General features: G+C 41.1%; 1 protein-coding gene across 1 annotated transcript in view; it reads right to left on the bottom strand.

Annotated features, from left to right (window-relative positions):
- The window catches only part of Lifr (LIF receptor subunit alpha), a 66,063-nt gene that overhangs the window by 12,437 nt on the left and 37,982 nt on the right, over positions 1-15,644 (bottom strand). Inside the window, exons 7-15 of the mRNA XM_027401338.2 lie at positions 13,529-13,783; positions 11,602-11,731; positions 11,047-11,216; positions 9,364-9,509; positions 7,618-7,780; positions 7,256-7,326; positions 6,163-6,376; positions 3,415-3,594; positions 442-543 (exon numbers count right to left, since the gene is read on the bottom strand). Of these exons, the coding sequence (XP_027257139.1) occupies positions 442-543; positions 3,415-3,594; positions 6,163-6,376; positions 7,256-7,326; positions 7,618-7,780; positions 9,364-9,509; positions 11,047-11,216; positions 11,602-11,731; positions 13,529-13,783 (1,431 nt within the window). The remainder of the gene's footprint in view (positions 1-441; positions 544-3,414; positions 3,595-6,162; positions 6,377-7,255; positions 7,327-7,617; positions 7,781-9,363; positions 9,510-11,046; positions 11,217-11,601; positions 11,732-13,528; positions 13,784-15,644) is intronic.

Raw genomic sequence — 15,644 nt, 5'->3', positions numbered from 1 at the left:
GTCGTGAACTCCACAGGCAATGGAACGACACTTCTACACTAATGACCAGCAGAGCTCAGGAAGGAATCACAGACTTCACACGACATACATCCAGGGCATAACCTGCGCCACCTCTTTAAGTGACCACTCAAACGGACTTCACATGTCTTCCCCTCTCTGTTTAGTCCTGGATACACTTCCAAGTTTAAGCTTCTGTAAACACAAACCAAGCATTTTGACAGCCAGGACTTAACCTTCTCAGTGTCAACACTGAAACTATGAAATAAACAAGTAGGGGGAGAATAAGTGATTAAAAAAATTAAATTTTGTGATAGAAACTATTTTATCTACCTTGATCTAAACAACTAAATTCAATATAGTCAGGAGACTAACTCTTGCTAATTGCCTATTTATAATTTCTCCTGTTAGCCAAACTTTAAATAACTCACCCATTTAACTTACCTAATTCTTCTATATATCCAATTATAGAACGCAACAATTGGTATCCCTGATTAGTGCACCCGTAAAGGTAAAAATTATATCTTACTCCTGGCTGAAATTGATCTGTAGAATGAACAAAATCAGTGGACCTTCATAAGTATATACATGTAAGCAAGAATATTTATTTTAGAAGAATTAAGATGTATAACATGCTAAAATTCCAAATCCACCTGCAAACAGATTTATTATAAAAAACACACTGGTACTTTTAAGAATAAAGTTGTAAAAATTTAGGAGTGTTAAGCAAAACTTGAACACCTTCACTTCTATAATAATGAAAAGCTTCTTGATCATGGGACGACATTGAATAGAAAAAAGATGACTGAGGCTGACATCTTGCCCCTGCCTCCCAGAGGCCATCCGGTCCATTCACTGTGCTACTGCATGGTCACAGTGTGTTAACAAATGCTTTTGCTTTCTATGTGTAAGAAATGACATCTCTCCCCTAGTCCCAGAGCACAGAAAAACACTCTAGTGCAAAGATTCGGGGACAAAGAAACCAGGCCTTGGAGCCTGTTTCTCTTCCTAACATTCACTGCGCGAGACACTAGGAAGTATCTTTACTTTGCTTAAAAATGGTATTTGTAGGTTAGCACATGAAGTAAGTCATCGTGGTATCTTCACTCGTTCATCCTTACGCTTGGGTCTCTTGCTCCACCTTCCCTGTGTGCACCCTACCCTCTTCTGGTTGATTCTCTTTCTTCAGCTCATGAAGTGCCCTTTAATGTCTCATCAATCACACCCCTCAACAAAACATGTGAGATGTGAGAAACTCGGAAATGCACAGAGTCACATTCTTAACATGGAGAGGCTGGGAAGACATAAGCACAAGAGTAATCATGCTTCTCATGTGTGGGACTGTAAGGGAAATACTAATCAAGTCCACGAAGATTGAAACAAGCCACTCAAAGTGAGCTTTGAAGAGGATGGTGGAAAGCGGTCAAGAGGCTCTCTCGCCTTGGAGAAGATAATGCCTTAATAACGTCCAAACAATGCAGGAGGTATCAGTTCCCATGTGGAACAACCATTCCTGTGTGGTCAATTCAATGGTTCCTTAAGCTGCATGCCCAAAAAACACCTAAACTCCACAGGTCACAGTGAGATCATCGACCTCAAAACTGCATGCTCTAAAGGGGAACTGAAGTTTTGTCTCTATTTAACTTTTTTCCCTGACACTATTTTTTCTAAAATGTTTGCTATGTGCTTTCAAGTACTAAGTAAATATTGATGGAAAGTTCAACTCCGTTAAGTGCATTCCAATTTGTGCCTTTCTTCATTGCGGGAAAGGTGTACTTGAGGTTATGGTTTTGTACTACTGCATGTAAACCCATACCCCATCTTATTTTAAAATTCTTTATTGTCGATATGCCACTTAAAAGGGACTGGTGGGTGATGCAGAATATCGTAAAAGAGAGTTGAGAACTGAAAGAGAGGGAAGCAGCATCAGAGGAGAATGACAGAAGGGGTCAGCCCAGAAGCTCAGCAGGAAATAAAAGCCATGAGTCTCAACCTTTTGAAGCTCTGAGTAGTACTGCATTGAATTCTGGCACCACTGCAAACTACCAGTGTGACCCAGAGCATCTGCCCAAGTACCCTGTGCCTTTGTCTTCTCAGCCACTGCACAGACCCTGTTCATACACAGTGGCAGTTATTATAGAGGCTTCTCCCTGTCCTGAGGGATCTCAGTCACAATTTGTTGTCCCAGGAACACTGCCCACATTGCCTGGTGCCAGTGCACCCACTTTTTCTGAAATCCCAGGAGGGAAAGGAGCAACCAGAGGCTCAGTGTGAGGTTTGGTCAAGTCAGTCCCACAGGAGAGGAATCTAAGACAGGTGCAGAGTCAAGAAGGATGGAGGGCGGAGGGTGGCCAGAGGAGGAAAAAGGAAGTAACTCACAACTTTAGTCAACTGCAGAAGTGCCCGAGCGAAGGGAAAATATTTGAACTCATATGTGGCTAATCAGTCAGGGGAATCCTTCACCCTTTGAAAGTGTTTGCAAACAGTAAACAAGCAGAACCTGTCTTAGGGACAGAAGCAACTAGGGGCCCTTACTCTATAGTTTCCTTCACCAACACTTGAAGAAGGACCAGGAGCTGATGTCTCAAGAACTATCATGACCTACAGACCTACTGCTGGCCCAAGAAAACCCTACAGGGGCAGGCACACACTGGCTCAGCAGAAGGCATGACAGCAAAGCAGGGAGGGAGGCCTCTGCTTCCAAAGAAGTAGGGTTGGTCTGTGGGATCCACACCTCCCTGGGTGCCACACTTCTCAGGCTGCACCTATCAAGTGTGGCTCACATCACCAGCCTCACAGGCTCACCCGCAGTGAGATGCTCAACGAGGAAGCTGAACCTACTCCATGCCCGCTTCCACATAGCTGCCCTCTGTCCCAGTATTAGGGAAGTGATGGTGGCAGCAAGGCCTCAACAACCTGGGTCCTGGACAAACTAAGTAAAAGGGGCACTGACTATGTTGTCCTCTTTGTTTGAAAATATTTTCTTGTGTTGTTTCATATTTGACATAGCTGTTATTCCGACTGAAGTCTATTTTATCAACATACCACCACTGATTTCAGTATCGGTTATTAGTCTATAATTTTCAGATTACAAACAACACTTTTCAAGAGCACTTTCAGAGCTTGGTGTGGTAGAACACACTTTTAATTTCAGCAGAAACAGCAGGTGACCTCTGAGTTTGAGGTCCTACCTCAAGAAACAAAAACCACAATTTACCCAAATGCAACTAACTGTATGCTGCTCTTTGATGATCTAGCAGAGTCAATTCCTGGACAAGGAAAACCCAACTATACATGCCACAAGCTACACTGAATTAAGCAAAAACAGGTCATGCCTGCCCACGGCATCTAGTCACATCTGTGTGGCTTTTCAAAGTCCACCCTGGAAGGCCTTGGAGAGCCATGAATTCCTCTTACCAGATTCTATTATGGTCTCGGTGCTGTTTGAAGGAACCTTTATCCAGTCCATGAGGCAGGGCTCAGAACGAGAGGAGTTGCACCACTTAATTACGTAGTCGCAGGTCATGTTGGGGTCGGGATGCCAGGAGAGGAAGATCCTCTTTCCCATTCCAACGGCTTGCTCTACTAGGATGTCATCTTCAGCAAGAAAAGAAGGATATTTTATCAGCAGTCAGAGAAATACCAGAAGGCAAGTCTCAAGAAAATGGACAGTAGTTACAAAAATTATTTCACTGTAGATGAATTCTAAAATAGTGGTTGAACTAGGTATCAATGCTTAGCAAAGTAGTGTTGCAGTATTAACCTTATCGGAATGGCCTATACCTTTATCCAGAAACTAAACTGCATAGAAGCTGAGGAGAGAATAGAGAATCTTCTAGAACCAGGTAGACACATAGTGGGGGCTAGGCTAGCACTGGGATGAGCACCACAGTATGGTTGTGTTGAATGAGAGGAGACAGGAGGCTGGGGAAGGGCCAGGAAGTAATCAACTATGGTTCTCACCATCCATGGTGAGCACAGCTCCATGGGAAAAGGAGACACACAGAGCACAGGATGGACGGAGTACCCAGAAAAAGCTGATCATCTGCTTTCCAGGACTCATATATGGCATCCCAACCCAAACACTGAGCTGAGGGGACCATCAAGAGGCAGTGCAGAGAGTGGAGAATAGCTAATGAAGCAAAGCCACGAGATGTTATGACCACTGTGGGCAGAGACACCTTCCAGACACCATGAGATACTGGGGGAGTGGGGTATGTGTGCACACACTGGGGAGTGAGGGCAGGCACTATGGCTGTGGCAAGTTTACTTTTTTTCCTGCTAGACCTGGGCCTAAGGGAAAAGTGAGGACAGAGGAGAGGTATGAGGGACCAGGGTGGAGGGCAGCACAGTATGGCCAAGAAAGTGGGGTTGTCCCATGGAAACAAGGAAAAAGAATGACCTCTCCAACTCATCTGTATTTAAGGGTTTGGTTTTTTTGTTTTCTTTTTTGTTTGTTTGTTTTAAAGCCATATACAGGAAGTATTTCCAAATAAATGTGTGCTCATAAAGTAAGCTACTCCTGAACACTAGACGAGCACCTGGTTTAGAATACAGAAGGGTCTGGATGTAAGACAGCTTTCTGGCTCCATGAGCTGACAGACCCGCAAAGTAAATGTGAGCTGAGGCTGTGTAGCCTCTGACCCTGGGAGCAAGAGTTGTGGGCCGCTGGATGGAATTGTGTGAGCTGTGATCACAGTTAGATCCACAAACCACCTTCTCAAGGACATGCAAATAGGTAAGATCAGAATGCTCCAGCTAGAGACAGCGAAGTAACTAAAGACACACAGCACAACTGCAGTCTGTAAAGGGATCGGGTCCAAATGAGGGGTCACTGGACGCCTTGCTCTGACCCCTGTTTCCCTGCACATGCCATGCCATCCATTGCCTAGGTTTAGTGCTGTGCTGCGGTCTAGGAGTGGTTGAGTCTGTGAAACAACCCTGCTATACATTCCTGCTTCATAATTCCCTGTGGTCACTGCCTAGGACAAATCAACAAACCAGGTCAGCATCAAGAAACCACCTTGACCAAGCGCTTAGGGACACTTGGGGAACCTAATCAGACTGTTTTTCTTTCTGCCAGAGTGGCCTCATAAAAAGCTGTCCCTATATGGGGGAAGGACAGCAAAAGAGCATAGGAAGGAACTGAAAGCTGCCCAGCTTTGAGGGAAGAGGAAGGCTGGGGGAGGGGGACATAGCAAAGGTCACCAAAGGGTAAAGATGATCCAAGTGTGTTATGTATGTATGTGTAAAAACATTAAGTTTAAACGTACTACTTTGTGCACTTAGTATATACTATAGTAAGTCTGGTGGCAAGTCACTGGCAATCTGGGTACAATTTAGAGGAAAATGCTGAAATTTTAAAGTTACATCATGTAGATTTTTTGTTTTCAAAACCCTTATTAATGATCTAATTTAGCCTTTAGAATGTTTCTTATCAATATGAAGAATTTCTATGCTGGGTTTGGAGGCTGGCGAATCCGGAGTTCAAGGTCATCCTTAGCTAGATAGCAAGTTCCAGGCCAGCCTGGACTATACAAGACCTAACTTATAAAGAAAATTATAAACAATGACAACAACAACAAAAAAAACCCACACACACACAAGGGAAAAAATTACCATTTTATCACAAAGCTGCCAATCAAAACAAGTGTCTTTCCCCCTTCCCAACAGGCTGCAAAAATGGCTGGCAAGAGAAACTCTTAGTCTTAGAAAGATATTTTTAAACGATCTTTGACCAAACAGTTAAAGCATTTCTTCTCAAAATTACTATCTGTAACCAGAACTTTTCATGCTCTATGACAAAGTAATTAGATACAGTAATTATTATCTTTCACGCCTTTATAGGCTTCAAGTCAATACTTACCTCAGGACACCCAGGAGGGTGTCCTGAGGTAAGAGACTGGGGCAGGAACTGCCTTGTTCAAGTTCAGCCTGCTTATCTAGTGTGTTTGAGGCTAGCCTGAACCACATAGCAAAAAATACTGCTGACTACATCTCTCAATGAGCTGCAGACATGCATGTCATGCATTGGTCCTCCATATGTATTGTATGCAAATAGTGTGGGAGGAGCAGGTTACATGAGGAAAGCTAGCACCATGTAAGACCAAGCAAAACCAAGGGTTTCCATTTCCATTGCTCCTGTAAATTCTCCCAGGCACTCACCATTTGGGATTTCCATACTAGCTATTTTAGAAGGTGGTGATGAGCCAGCAGAATTTTTTGCCACCACACTGATGATGTAGTCATTTTTTTCAAGCTGTATCTCTGCTTTGTGTTGAGGATCGAGGATCTCAGAAAGGGACTGTGTCTCCTCATTTGATGAACATGATACATTATAGGAAAGTATTTTTCCATTAGCTTCATTAATGGGTAAAGGCTACGAAAAACAGAAAAACAAGTTCTGTCGTTAAAATTTTCCAAAGTTACAAGGCCTGGGCAAGGTCATCAAGGTCATCAGGCCTGAACCGTGGCTAAGTTCTCAATAAAAGTGACAATAAAATATGAAGCTATTAGTAGTATGGAACTCAAATTTTAAAATCCACTGAGACCATAGGGAAAAACAAACAAACAAACAAACAAACAAAACCAAAGCCATGAAATACTAAGAACCATACTTGTTGTTAAGTATTGGAAGTCCACAGAAATTCAAACGTGAAGTTAATAGAAAACTGTTTTATAGTTTCCAGAAGCAGAAATGTAAGACTGATTTACTTGAGGAAACAAAGCAATGTGGCATGGTGTTCTCGAACATGTATTCTTTTCTCCTTTTACATACTACATGACTGCTACAAAAACACCAGGAAATGCACAAAAACTGAAAGAAGGGCTGGCAAGATGGCTCAGCAGGTAAGGGTGCTTGCCACCAAGCCTGAAGACCTAAGTTTAATCCCTGGCACCCACAAGGTAGAAGAAACAGTTCCCACAAGTTTTCTTCGGAATTCTTCACATACATGAGGTTACAGGCCTCACAGGCTCAAGCAGGGTACTCAACACTGAGGCAAGACCCTCTCTCAGTGCCTGGGGAATCAGGAGTGATGAGAAACACGTGTTGGGAGATGGCAAACTTAGCCAGTCTGGCAAGCCTTGGCTCCTTGTATGCATTTCAATGCTTTAAATGTATTTCATGAACCATTTATTATGTGAATATTACATGTGCAAGTAAAATTTAAAGTATTCACAAAATCCAAGTTACCATTTGTACATTAAGCATTTGAGAAAAAAAAAATAAGCATCCAAGGCAACAAGAGATATTTACCTTCCAATAGATGATTAAGTTTTTCCCATCAGAGCTCCACTCTCTCCAAGTATCTGGTCCCCGTGAAGGAACTAGGAGAGATTTACAACTCAGAATTTGAAGACACAAACTGCAAGGCCATGGACTGATGGGGATGCTTGGAACTTCACTCTAGGGCATCTTGAGTTATCCATAAAATGTGGCTTCCGTTTATAAAGTGAAGCCAAAGAGAAGAGCTAAATGAAGCTACTCTCTCAACTTCTACAGAACACAATGGTCCAGAAAATGGGTTAAAATCACCCTCGAGGTCATGTGACTGTCCCTGGGTATCTTGTATCCTCCCATTCCCCATTAGTAATTAGCCACAGCATCACGTAACTTACTGGCTTCCATGGTTAAATGTCTCTTTTCATTGCTCCACTTGCTCCATTTCCAGAAAGTCTCAGTAGAACAACGAACCCGAAAAGTATACAGAGTATATGGGTTTAGTTTGTCCACAGCAACAAGATAACTTGACCCCTCGGCTCCTTTGATTGTGGCATTCCGCTATTTGAAAACCAGTAAATACATATGGGTGCTCGTGTGCATATGCCATGTGTGTATCAATACATAACATGCCCCCACACACTTTTTGGTATAAAACCAGTCTACACTTATAACATAAACCAACCAAATGTCACACCAGTTTGCAATTAGCGTTCAATTAGTGAAGTTTATAGTGTTTTAATTCTTATGAAGTACTATGTCAATAGAATTATCCATGGTGAATAAAAATGAGGATATGACCTCTCCTAGGGATGATTGAAGAGAAGGTTTTTACTGTAGGTACGAGGGGAACACAGCCAGACTGAAGAGACCGGCCATGGGCATTGGGGAAGAGAGGAAGAGATGAGAGAGGGAACACAGAGAGCACATGGAAGCCCAGAGACCATGCAGGCAAAAGGGCTGGGTTACATAGAAATAAGAGACGCTGGGGGAAGGGAAGGGAAGCTCAGGGGTTAGAGAGGCTTAGGGGAGGGGGTGGGGTACGCTAGCCAGGATGACTCTGTAACAGATACTTGTGAGTAGGGCCTGAGTGAAGACTAGAGGCTAGCACAGATCTTGATATGCTAACAGGCACCACAGGCATAGGCTAATGCCATACATTTCTAAGTTGGAACTAGCTTCTTAAGTTCCCAAGAGAATGCTGGCTCTTGTCTAAACTGACAGTCTTTGAGAAAAGAAATTTCTTGGGACCTAACACATAATAGTCAATAAAATATATGGATGCATTTTAATCTAATTATTAAATCTAAATAATAAAGGTCAGTTAAATTATACAGATATTATTTTGATAATCAATTAATACTGGATACCGGGAAGTCATCCCGGAGGCAAATGGTATGGTTTATGTGTGTGTCTATGTCACCTAGGGCCTCTAGTACAGTACTGAGCATATAGCAAAATGACCAAAAAATTCAATGAAAAATAAATAACATAAAATGAAGCATTTTTACACAAATTTGAAGATGAATGTGCCAGGAAAATCTCTGAACTCTCAGCTGCTTGTTACAAAGTGGTTTTGCAGGTCACATTGTGCACTTTTGAATGCTTTTACAGAAACCAGTGAATTTCCAAATTAATGTTCAAATACAGTACCATTTCTTTCAGAGTCAACCACAAATTATAAAAGGGTACAGTATAAGTGAACCTAATTATTTTAAATGTATTAAAAAGTCCTGTTTTGACTTATAATTACCAATTACAACTTGCTTCCACTGATGCGCTTAATAATTTAAAATCCCCTTCTATTCTCTTGTGCCAGTTAGTCAAAGGCTACAGTCAAAGCTAATTCTTAATCACAAAACTTACCATGTACCAGCTACATGCAGGTATTATACACTAAGCCTGAGAGCATTCTGAACAGCACAAGTTGAAGTTATCTTCTTTACTGTCCAGTTTTTTAATTGTTTCAAATGCAAATTACAACGCTGCCATTACATTTGTATGTAAGGTCTTTCTTGGTTTAGTAAATCTCTGTTATACATATTTTGAGAGTTTATACATATCAGTTTGCTTAATTATTTTTTGAAACTGGGTATTTTGTTTCTAATAACCGAAAGGAAAGTTTATAGGAGAATTTTACTTACCACTTCTTGTTCGGAACTAGCTTTACAAATTTGTACTTGACATAAGAGATTAATCTTTGCAAAATTTCCTGGCAAATGCCAGGAAAGTGCAACAACTGTTGAATTGATGTCCTTCACTCTCAATGAAACAGGCACATGAGGAACGACTGTAAACAGAATTACAAAGATTAGGGCCTTCAAATGTTTAGGGTGAAAAGGTTTCCACTAGTAAGACAAACCAGAACCAAAGTATGTGGGTATGTGGTGGGGGAAGAAGAGTAACTAGGTATTATGAATGCCAAAAATCAATACCATCTGTGTGGAACCCATGAACCTTACTTTTACTGTTGATACCATACCAATGCTCTCAAAGAACCAGCTGTGCTCAAGGTTGTTCATCTGGTGCTGGGAATGCCAGGTGGCAGGAAGATCAAAGTTTAAGAGACTCGTAGTGTACACAGAGAATGACAAATACAAAGAGTGACTGACAGCCATCTGCCCCAGGTATGTGTGTGGCATTGATGCTGACTGCTACAGGACTGCAGTGTGGCTCAGGACGGGGCAGGGGGGTGGGGGTGGGGGAGTGAGAGGCTTACAGCGGCTGTTAACTCTGAGGTACAAAGGAAGAACCATACACAGGGAAGGCAGTGAAAAACCAAAGGCAGACAAATGCAAGCAATACCTTCAGCTACAAAATGTAGCTTTTTGATTCTAGGATGAAACAGGAAATAATTGATAAAGCACGTGTTTTTACCCTTTCTTCCTCTAGTCTCTCTGAGGTCTGAGGATGTGGGTGGGTCTGGCATGAAGTTAGTATATTTGAGCTGATGGGACAACCAATAAAAGACTACACGTATCTTATTTCTATTATGAGCTGTGTATTATTATTATTGGCAAAAAAATCAGAAATCACTGGTATAGAAAGAAGTTAATAACTAATCACAAACAAAATGAATGTCTCTCAGAGATATTATCGTAAGAAATGCCAGTCTCAAATGATTACACACTGTGCAGTTCTGTTTATAATATACTCAAAATGACAAAATGGTGATGAAGCTGGTGCAATTTGACAGAGATGCAAAAACAGAGACAGACAGAGCAAGAGGGTGTGTCTGTGTAAAGACACATGTTACATTGAGATACACACTGCCCAGACAATACAAAGGAACTCCCCTATGTTGCCCTTTCAGCACATTTGAACACACCTCTAGTGAATACACATAAAACCGAGCAAAAAGAATCATCTTGGTTAGTAGCTTAGAGAATGATATGCACTAGTCACCTTACTGTTTTTATGTCATCACTTGGGAAAGATAGAAGCATTAAAGTTGTAATTCATTTTTTTTTAATATTTGCAATAACTTCTGAGTCAAAAAAAATTTCAAAGTAAATATTCTCAAGAACTGCTCAAAAAATGTTCAGAAATTAAGAATGAGTAGACAAAGCCATGTATGTATAGTTGCCATCAAAATGACTCAAGTTTTTTCAACTCAAAATAACGATCAAATTTGAAGTTATTTATTTTAATGCTTTAAAATAAAAATTATAAAATTTATTAATTAATTATAAAATTGAAAAAAAAACTCCAGAGAAAATAACCAACAAACACTAATCCCTATAGTCACTTTTCATGAGTCCCAAGGCATGTCACGTGTTATTTTTATTGTGGTTATTTATAGACTCTGGCTGGCAACAGCGGCTCACCTCGTTCAGTTATGTTGATGAAAATTGCTGATTCTGCGTGTCCCAGTGGATTGCGACCAGTTAGGGTGAAGTTATGGATTTCTTGGCCTGGAAGCATTTGGAAGGCTAAACGGTAGCTTTCATTTGTCAGAGTTTCAAACCTTTTAAATGCGACGGATTTTCCTGAAATGCTGTCAGTTACAAAGAAAATTAATTTCGGATGGTAAGACATAGATATTTTGAAGGGAAAAACATGGGCAAATTTCTACTAATCCTTGTAAAAACTTTGTTCCTAATTATAGACTGGTCACAAACTCAAGGAAACGGTGTGTAATATAGAAAATAAGCAGGCATAAGCCACCACCTAGACAGACTTTATCTGGGGCCCTTTCTGTTGGGCTTCAGGCAGAGGAGGAACTGCACTTGCTCGAGCGTCAACTGCTGTTGTCACAGTACATATGATGCCAACACAGCATGTGCACACTGCATGGCAGCAGTGTGCCGGACTCCCCTGTGTCACCCAACGGGCGTTCCCAAGATTCTCGCCACCCAACACTCTTTCCTGGTTACCATTACCTTTCAGATAAAGTGTAGTCTGTATTCCGTGGGCCCACCAGTCCTGTTGGCCTTCCTGGATTCCAACTACATATGATCTCTTTGAAATCGTGTGTCTCACAGTTCAGTTTCTGAGGAACATCCGGTGGGTCTAAAAGAATAAAAGGAAAGCAAAGTGGTTACATTTATTCTCCCCCCAAAACTGCAGTTTTATAGTGTGGTAAATGAGGTTTTGCATAACTCCCTTAAAATAATTTGCTGCTCATACATTTCCTCCTTGGAAAGGAGCAGCAATTATCACTGTTTCTGCAAGATGTGTTGTTGCAGTTTGTATTGCATTAGAAATAGTGGATTGAAACACTCCAGAGGGTGACTCTCGACTCAGCTCCTGTGTAAATTCCCAAGGGATCATAGTCAAGTCACAGGATTGTGTGGCAAGTGTCCTTACTTGCTGAGATTTCATGGGCTCCTCCAATGACATTTTAGCTAATACTGAGGATGATTAGTGAATGTTTTACAGACAGTTTTACAATTATACAATTAAATAAACATTGGTATGCTTGTCTTGAAAGTCATCTTAAACCTAAGGCAAAATTACCCACCACTTTATTAAAATTACATGCTAAACATCTGGAATACATTTACAGTGATGTTTATTTTAGGATGTGGAGTATGCACATTAAAGTAATCTACTTAAAGGCCAAATAATAAGACTAAATTAAAAAGAAGCAGGAGTGTGACAGAGAAAAAAAAAAAACGAGAGGACAACATTTGAAATGTACTGATTTTGTTACCAAACAAATGAATTTATCAAAGAATTAAATTAAAGTTAGATAAATCTAGATACAAATCCCCCATTTTTAATATACCAGCAAACATAAAATACGATTTTTCAAAAAGCTATTCAGTGGGCCACGGTGGCAAGCACCTTTAACCTACCCTATAGCAGATGCATGCTGATCTCTGTGAAGTTCAAGGCCAGCCTGGATGACCTAGAATTCCAGGCCAACTAGGGATACATAATGAGACCATGTCTCCAAAACCAAAACCAAAACTAAAGTAACACAAGAAAACACCAAGTAGCTAGGAATAAATTCAACCAAAGATAGCCAAGACCCTGTGTTGCTACAATAGTTCACTAAGTGATAAACAAGAAATTGCTAGAACAGAGTAAAGAAGTATAACAAAATCCACTCAACGGTCTCACACACCTTTAATCATGAGACCCAGAAACAAAATCCAGAACTTAATACATTCACAGTACCAGAGACAAGGTCATTATTGCCCCAGACGGCACCATATTGGAGGAGGTAGAAAGTTAAAGGCCAAAACTAAAAGTCCTAAGTTCAGAATTATTGGAAGACAAACTGAATGGGCAGAGCAACCCACCACCACAATATCAAGATATACTGTAGGCTGCAGGAGCGGTCAATCACCTTAACAAAGGTCTCCCTGAGCAAGGGCACCCACGTCACAGGCAGACTACATGAAGAATAAGGCTTCTTGCCCTTCGTTGTCCTGCTGTCCTCAAGCAAGCTACTTTAAATGTTGCTAAAGACACAGTATGCTACCAAAATCACCATAGTATTTAAACATAGTACTTAAGAGTTTAAATTAGTTAAACGGGAAACTAATGTGAGTGAAACTACTCCTAAACTATGTCCATTTAAGAAATATTACACATACTAAGGACTTTGAATCAACTATGAAGTTAGGAATTTAAACTAAACCTCAGTTGCTAGATGTCTCAACCTTATTATAAACTTAGAACTAAATAGGAATAGGTATGTAGGAAATAAGTTCCAGGCTCCTACACAAGCGTTCTAGAGCCTTTGTATTTGTACTAATGAAAAGGAAATAAGAAACAGAATCAGCTAGCAGAAAAGAAATTAAGGTTAGATGGGGACCAACACAGGCTAAGAAGAACTATTTGACATGATATACTTACAGCCTGCAAAGACAACCGTTCCATACACATTATCTTCTGTTGTGAAAACCACGTTTGTTCCACTGTTTTCAGAAACGGAAATATTCTGGATACGGATTGCAACGTTTTCCCCATAAAGATGGATAAGAGGACAAAATGTCCTGCCAATCTGTCCTGACAGCACTTTTGTTTGACTTACACAACAAAATGTTATGTCTGAGCCTGCAAGAATCACTTTGTCTTGAGGGAAAACATTGGTCTCAGAATTAGGAGTCCCTAGAAAGAAATGAGAGATTGCAAACATTTCAGACATCTTTTACACAAAACCGTCTCCTTAGAACATCTTTTTTGCCTTCTAGGAAGATTTTTATTTTCATTTACTTATTTTTATCTATTTTTGTAGGTGTGTGAAGTATGCATGTATTCATGAAGGAGTGTGCATGTGTGGAGACCAAAAGTCGACGTGGGGAGTCTTTCTCTGTTTTTCCACTTTATTTTTTGAGATAGGGGCTCCCACTGAACCTGGACCTCATCGACTAATCTAGACTGAAGAAAAAGCTCCAGTGATTAGAGAGCCAGGGTTGCAAATGTTACCATGCCAGCTTTAAGGCAGGTGCTGGGGATCCAAACTTGTGGTCACAGAACTGCTTGAGCGGCAGGCACTTTACCAACAGAGCCCCTTATTTTTTATTATTTTGAAACAAAGTATTCGGTAGCCCAGGTTGGCTTGGAATTCACTGTGGAGCCAAGGCTGGCCTGAAGCTTGCAGCAATCCCATCTCTTCTGAATGCTGGGATTATAGGCATAAGCCACTGCACTTGACTCCTAAAATGAGCTTAAACTAGTTCAGTATCCACAAAACATACTGTAGATGGGAAATAACACAGGTCTCTCAGGTTTCAAAGGAGTGAGACACAGACAAGAAAGGAAACTATGGCCTTATTTACTTAGCCAGGGACAGAAACAGATCACAGGTCAATGCTGATGGTCACAGGTTAATGTTTGCACATGAAACTATCACTCGATATGTAAATTTATTTCTTTGAAACTATCCTGTGTTTTTGGAGTGGATTTACTTCTCATCAGCCAACAAGTGGGAAGAACTCCACATCCTAACGAGCAGCTGGTTCTTTAATCACAACTCCGAAGGTTAAGGTCACCAACTCCACCTCCATGACCAACAGCTGATCTTTAAATAATGACCTCTGGTCACCTTTCTACCCTTCGCTCTTCCCTGCCACCTGGCTTCTACCTCCACGAATCTACTGAAGTGGATCAGTGGCCCCATGTTTGGTCCAAGGCCCCCTTCTGATTTACCCCTCTTGTGGGTTCCTCCACACTGACCTCTCTGGGCCACTTTTAGTCCTCAGGCTATTGGCCTTCCTTCAGTATTTCTGTAGACAGGAAAGCTTCTAACAGGAAGCCTCCAAGCTTCCAATTCCCCTTTCCAAAGAGAAACTGGCCTTCAGAATTTAAGTACTTCAAATCATATACATATTTGTGCTTCCCAAAGGGGCATTTCCAGCTATGCTCATGTCTCTGGATGCCCAATTGATATTTCTAACCTCACTGTTTCAGGCTCAGTGTATTAAAGATGAAACTTCACTTTCCTGCCCAACTGGTTCCTATATTTGGCTTCTCTGTGAACAGTCTCCCCAGCCACCCAAAATAACAGATACTAATGGTTCAGCTTCTCTCTCTCCATAAGCATCTACTCTCAAATCTGACTCTGCCTCTAACATAGCATCCCTCTTATTTCTAAACTCAGCTGTCCTGAGTTATATTTACAGTGTCTTGCTCAACTGCCACAGATTCTCCCTATTTATCCAGCTGCTTCCGGTCCTTCCTTATCTGATGTTGCTCCAGAGTGTCCACCTGCAATGAACACCAAACATTTTCTAGACCTCATTTGATTGGCACAGACGACCCCAGCCCCCACTTGCTCTGACAGCATTTTGCAAACACCTGGTAGGAGAGTTCTATTTACTAGACAAATGGTTTTATCATAGCCTTCTGGAGCCAGTCTTAGACTTTAACCCACGGTTCTGGAGTAGCCACTTTAGAAGATAGCTACTGGGATTTAGAAAAGAAAGATCATAGACTAACCGTTACTCTTCAGCAATCTAACTCATGAGGA

The sequence above is a fragment of the Cricetulus griseus genome, chromosome 2, assembly GCF_003668045.3.
Source record: "Cricetulus griseus strain 17A/GY chromosome 2, alternate assembly CriGri-PICRH-1.0, whole genome shotgun sequence".
Classification (NCBI taxonomy): Eukaryota; Metazoa; Chordata; class Mammalia; order Rodentia; family Cricetidae; genus Cricetulus; species Cricetulus griseus.
The sequence above is the reverse complement of the archived record's forward strand: the minus strand, read 5'-3'. Positions and strand labels throughout refer to the sequence as shown.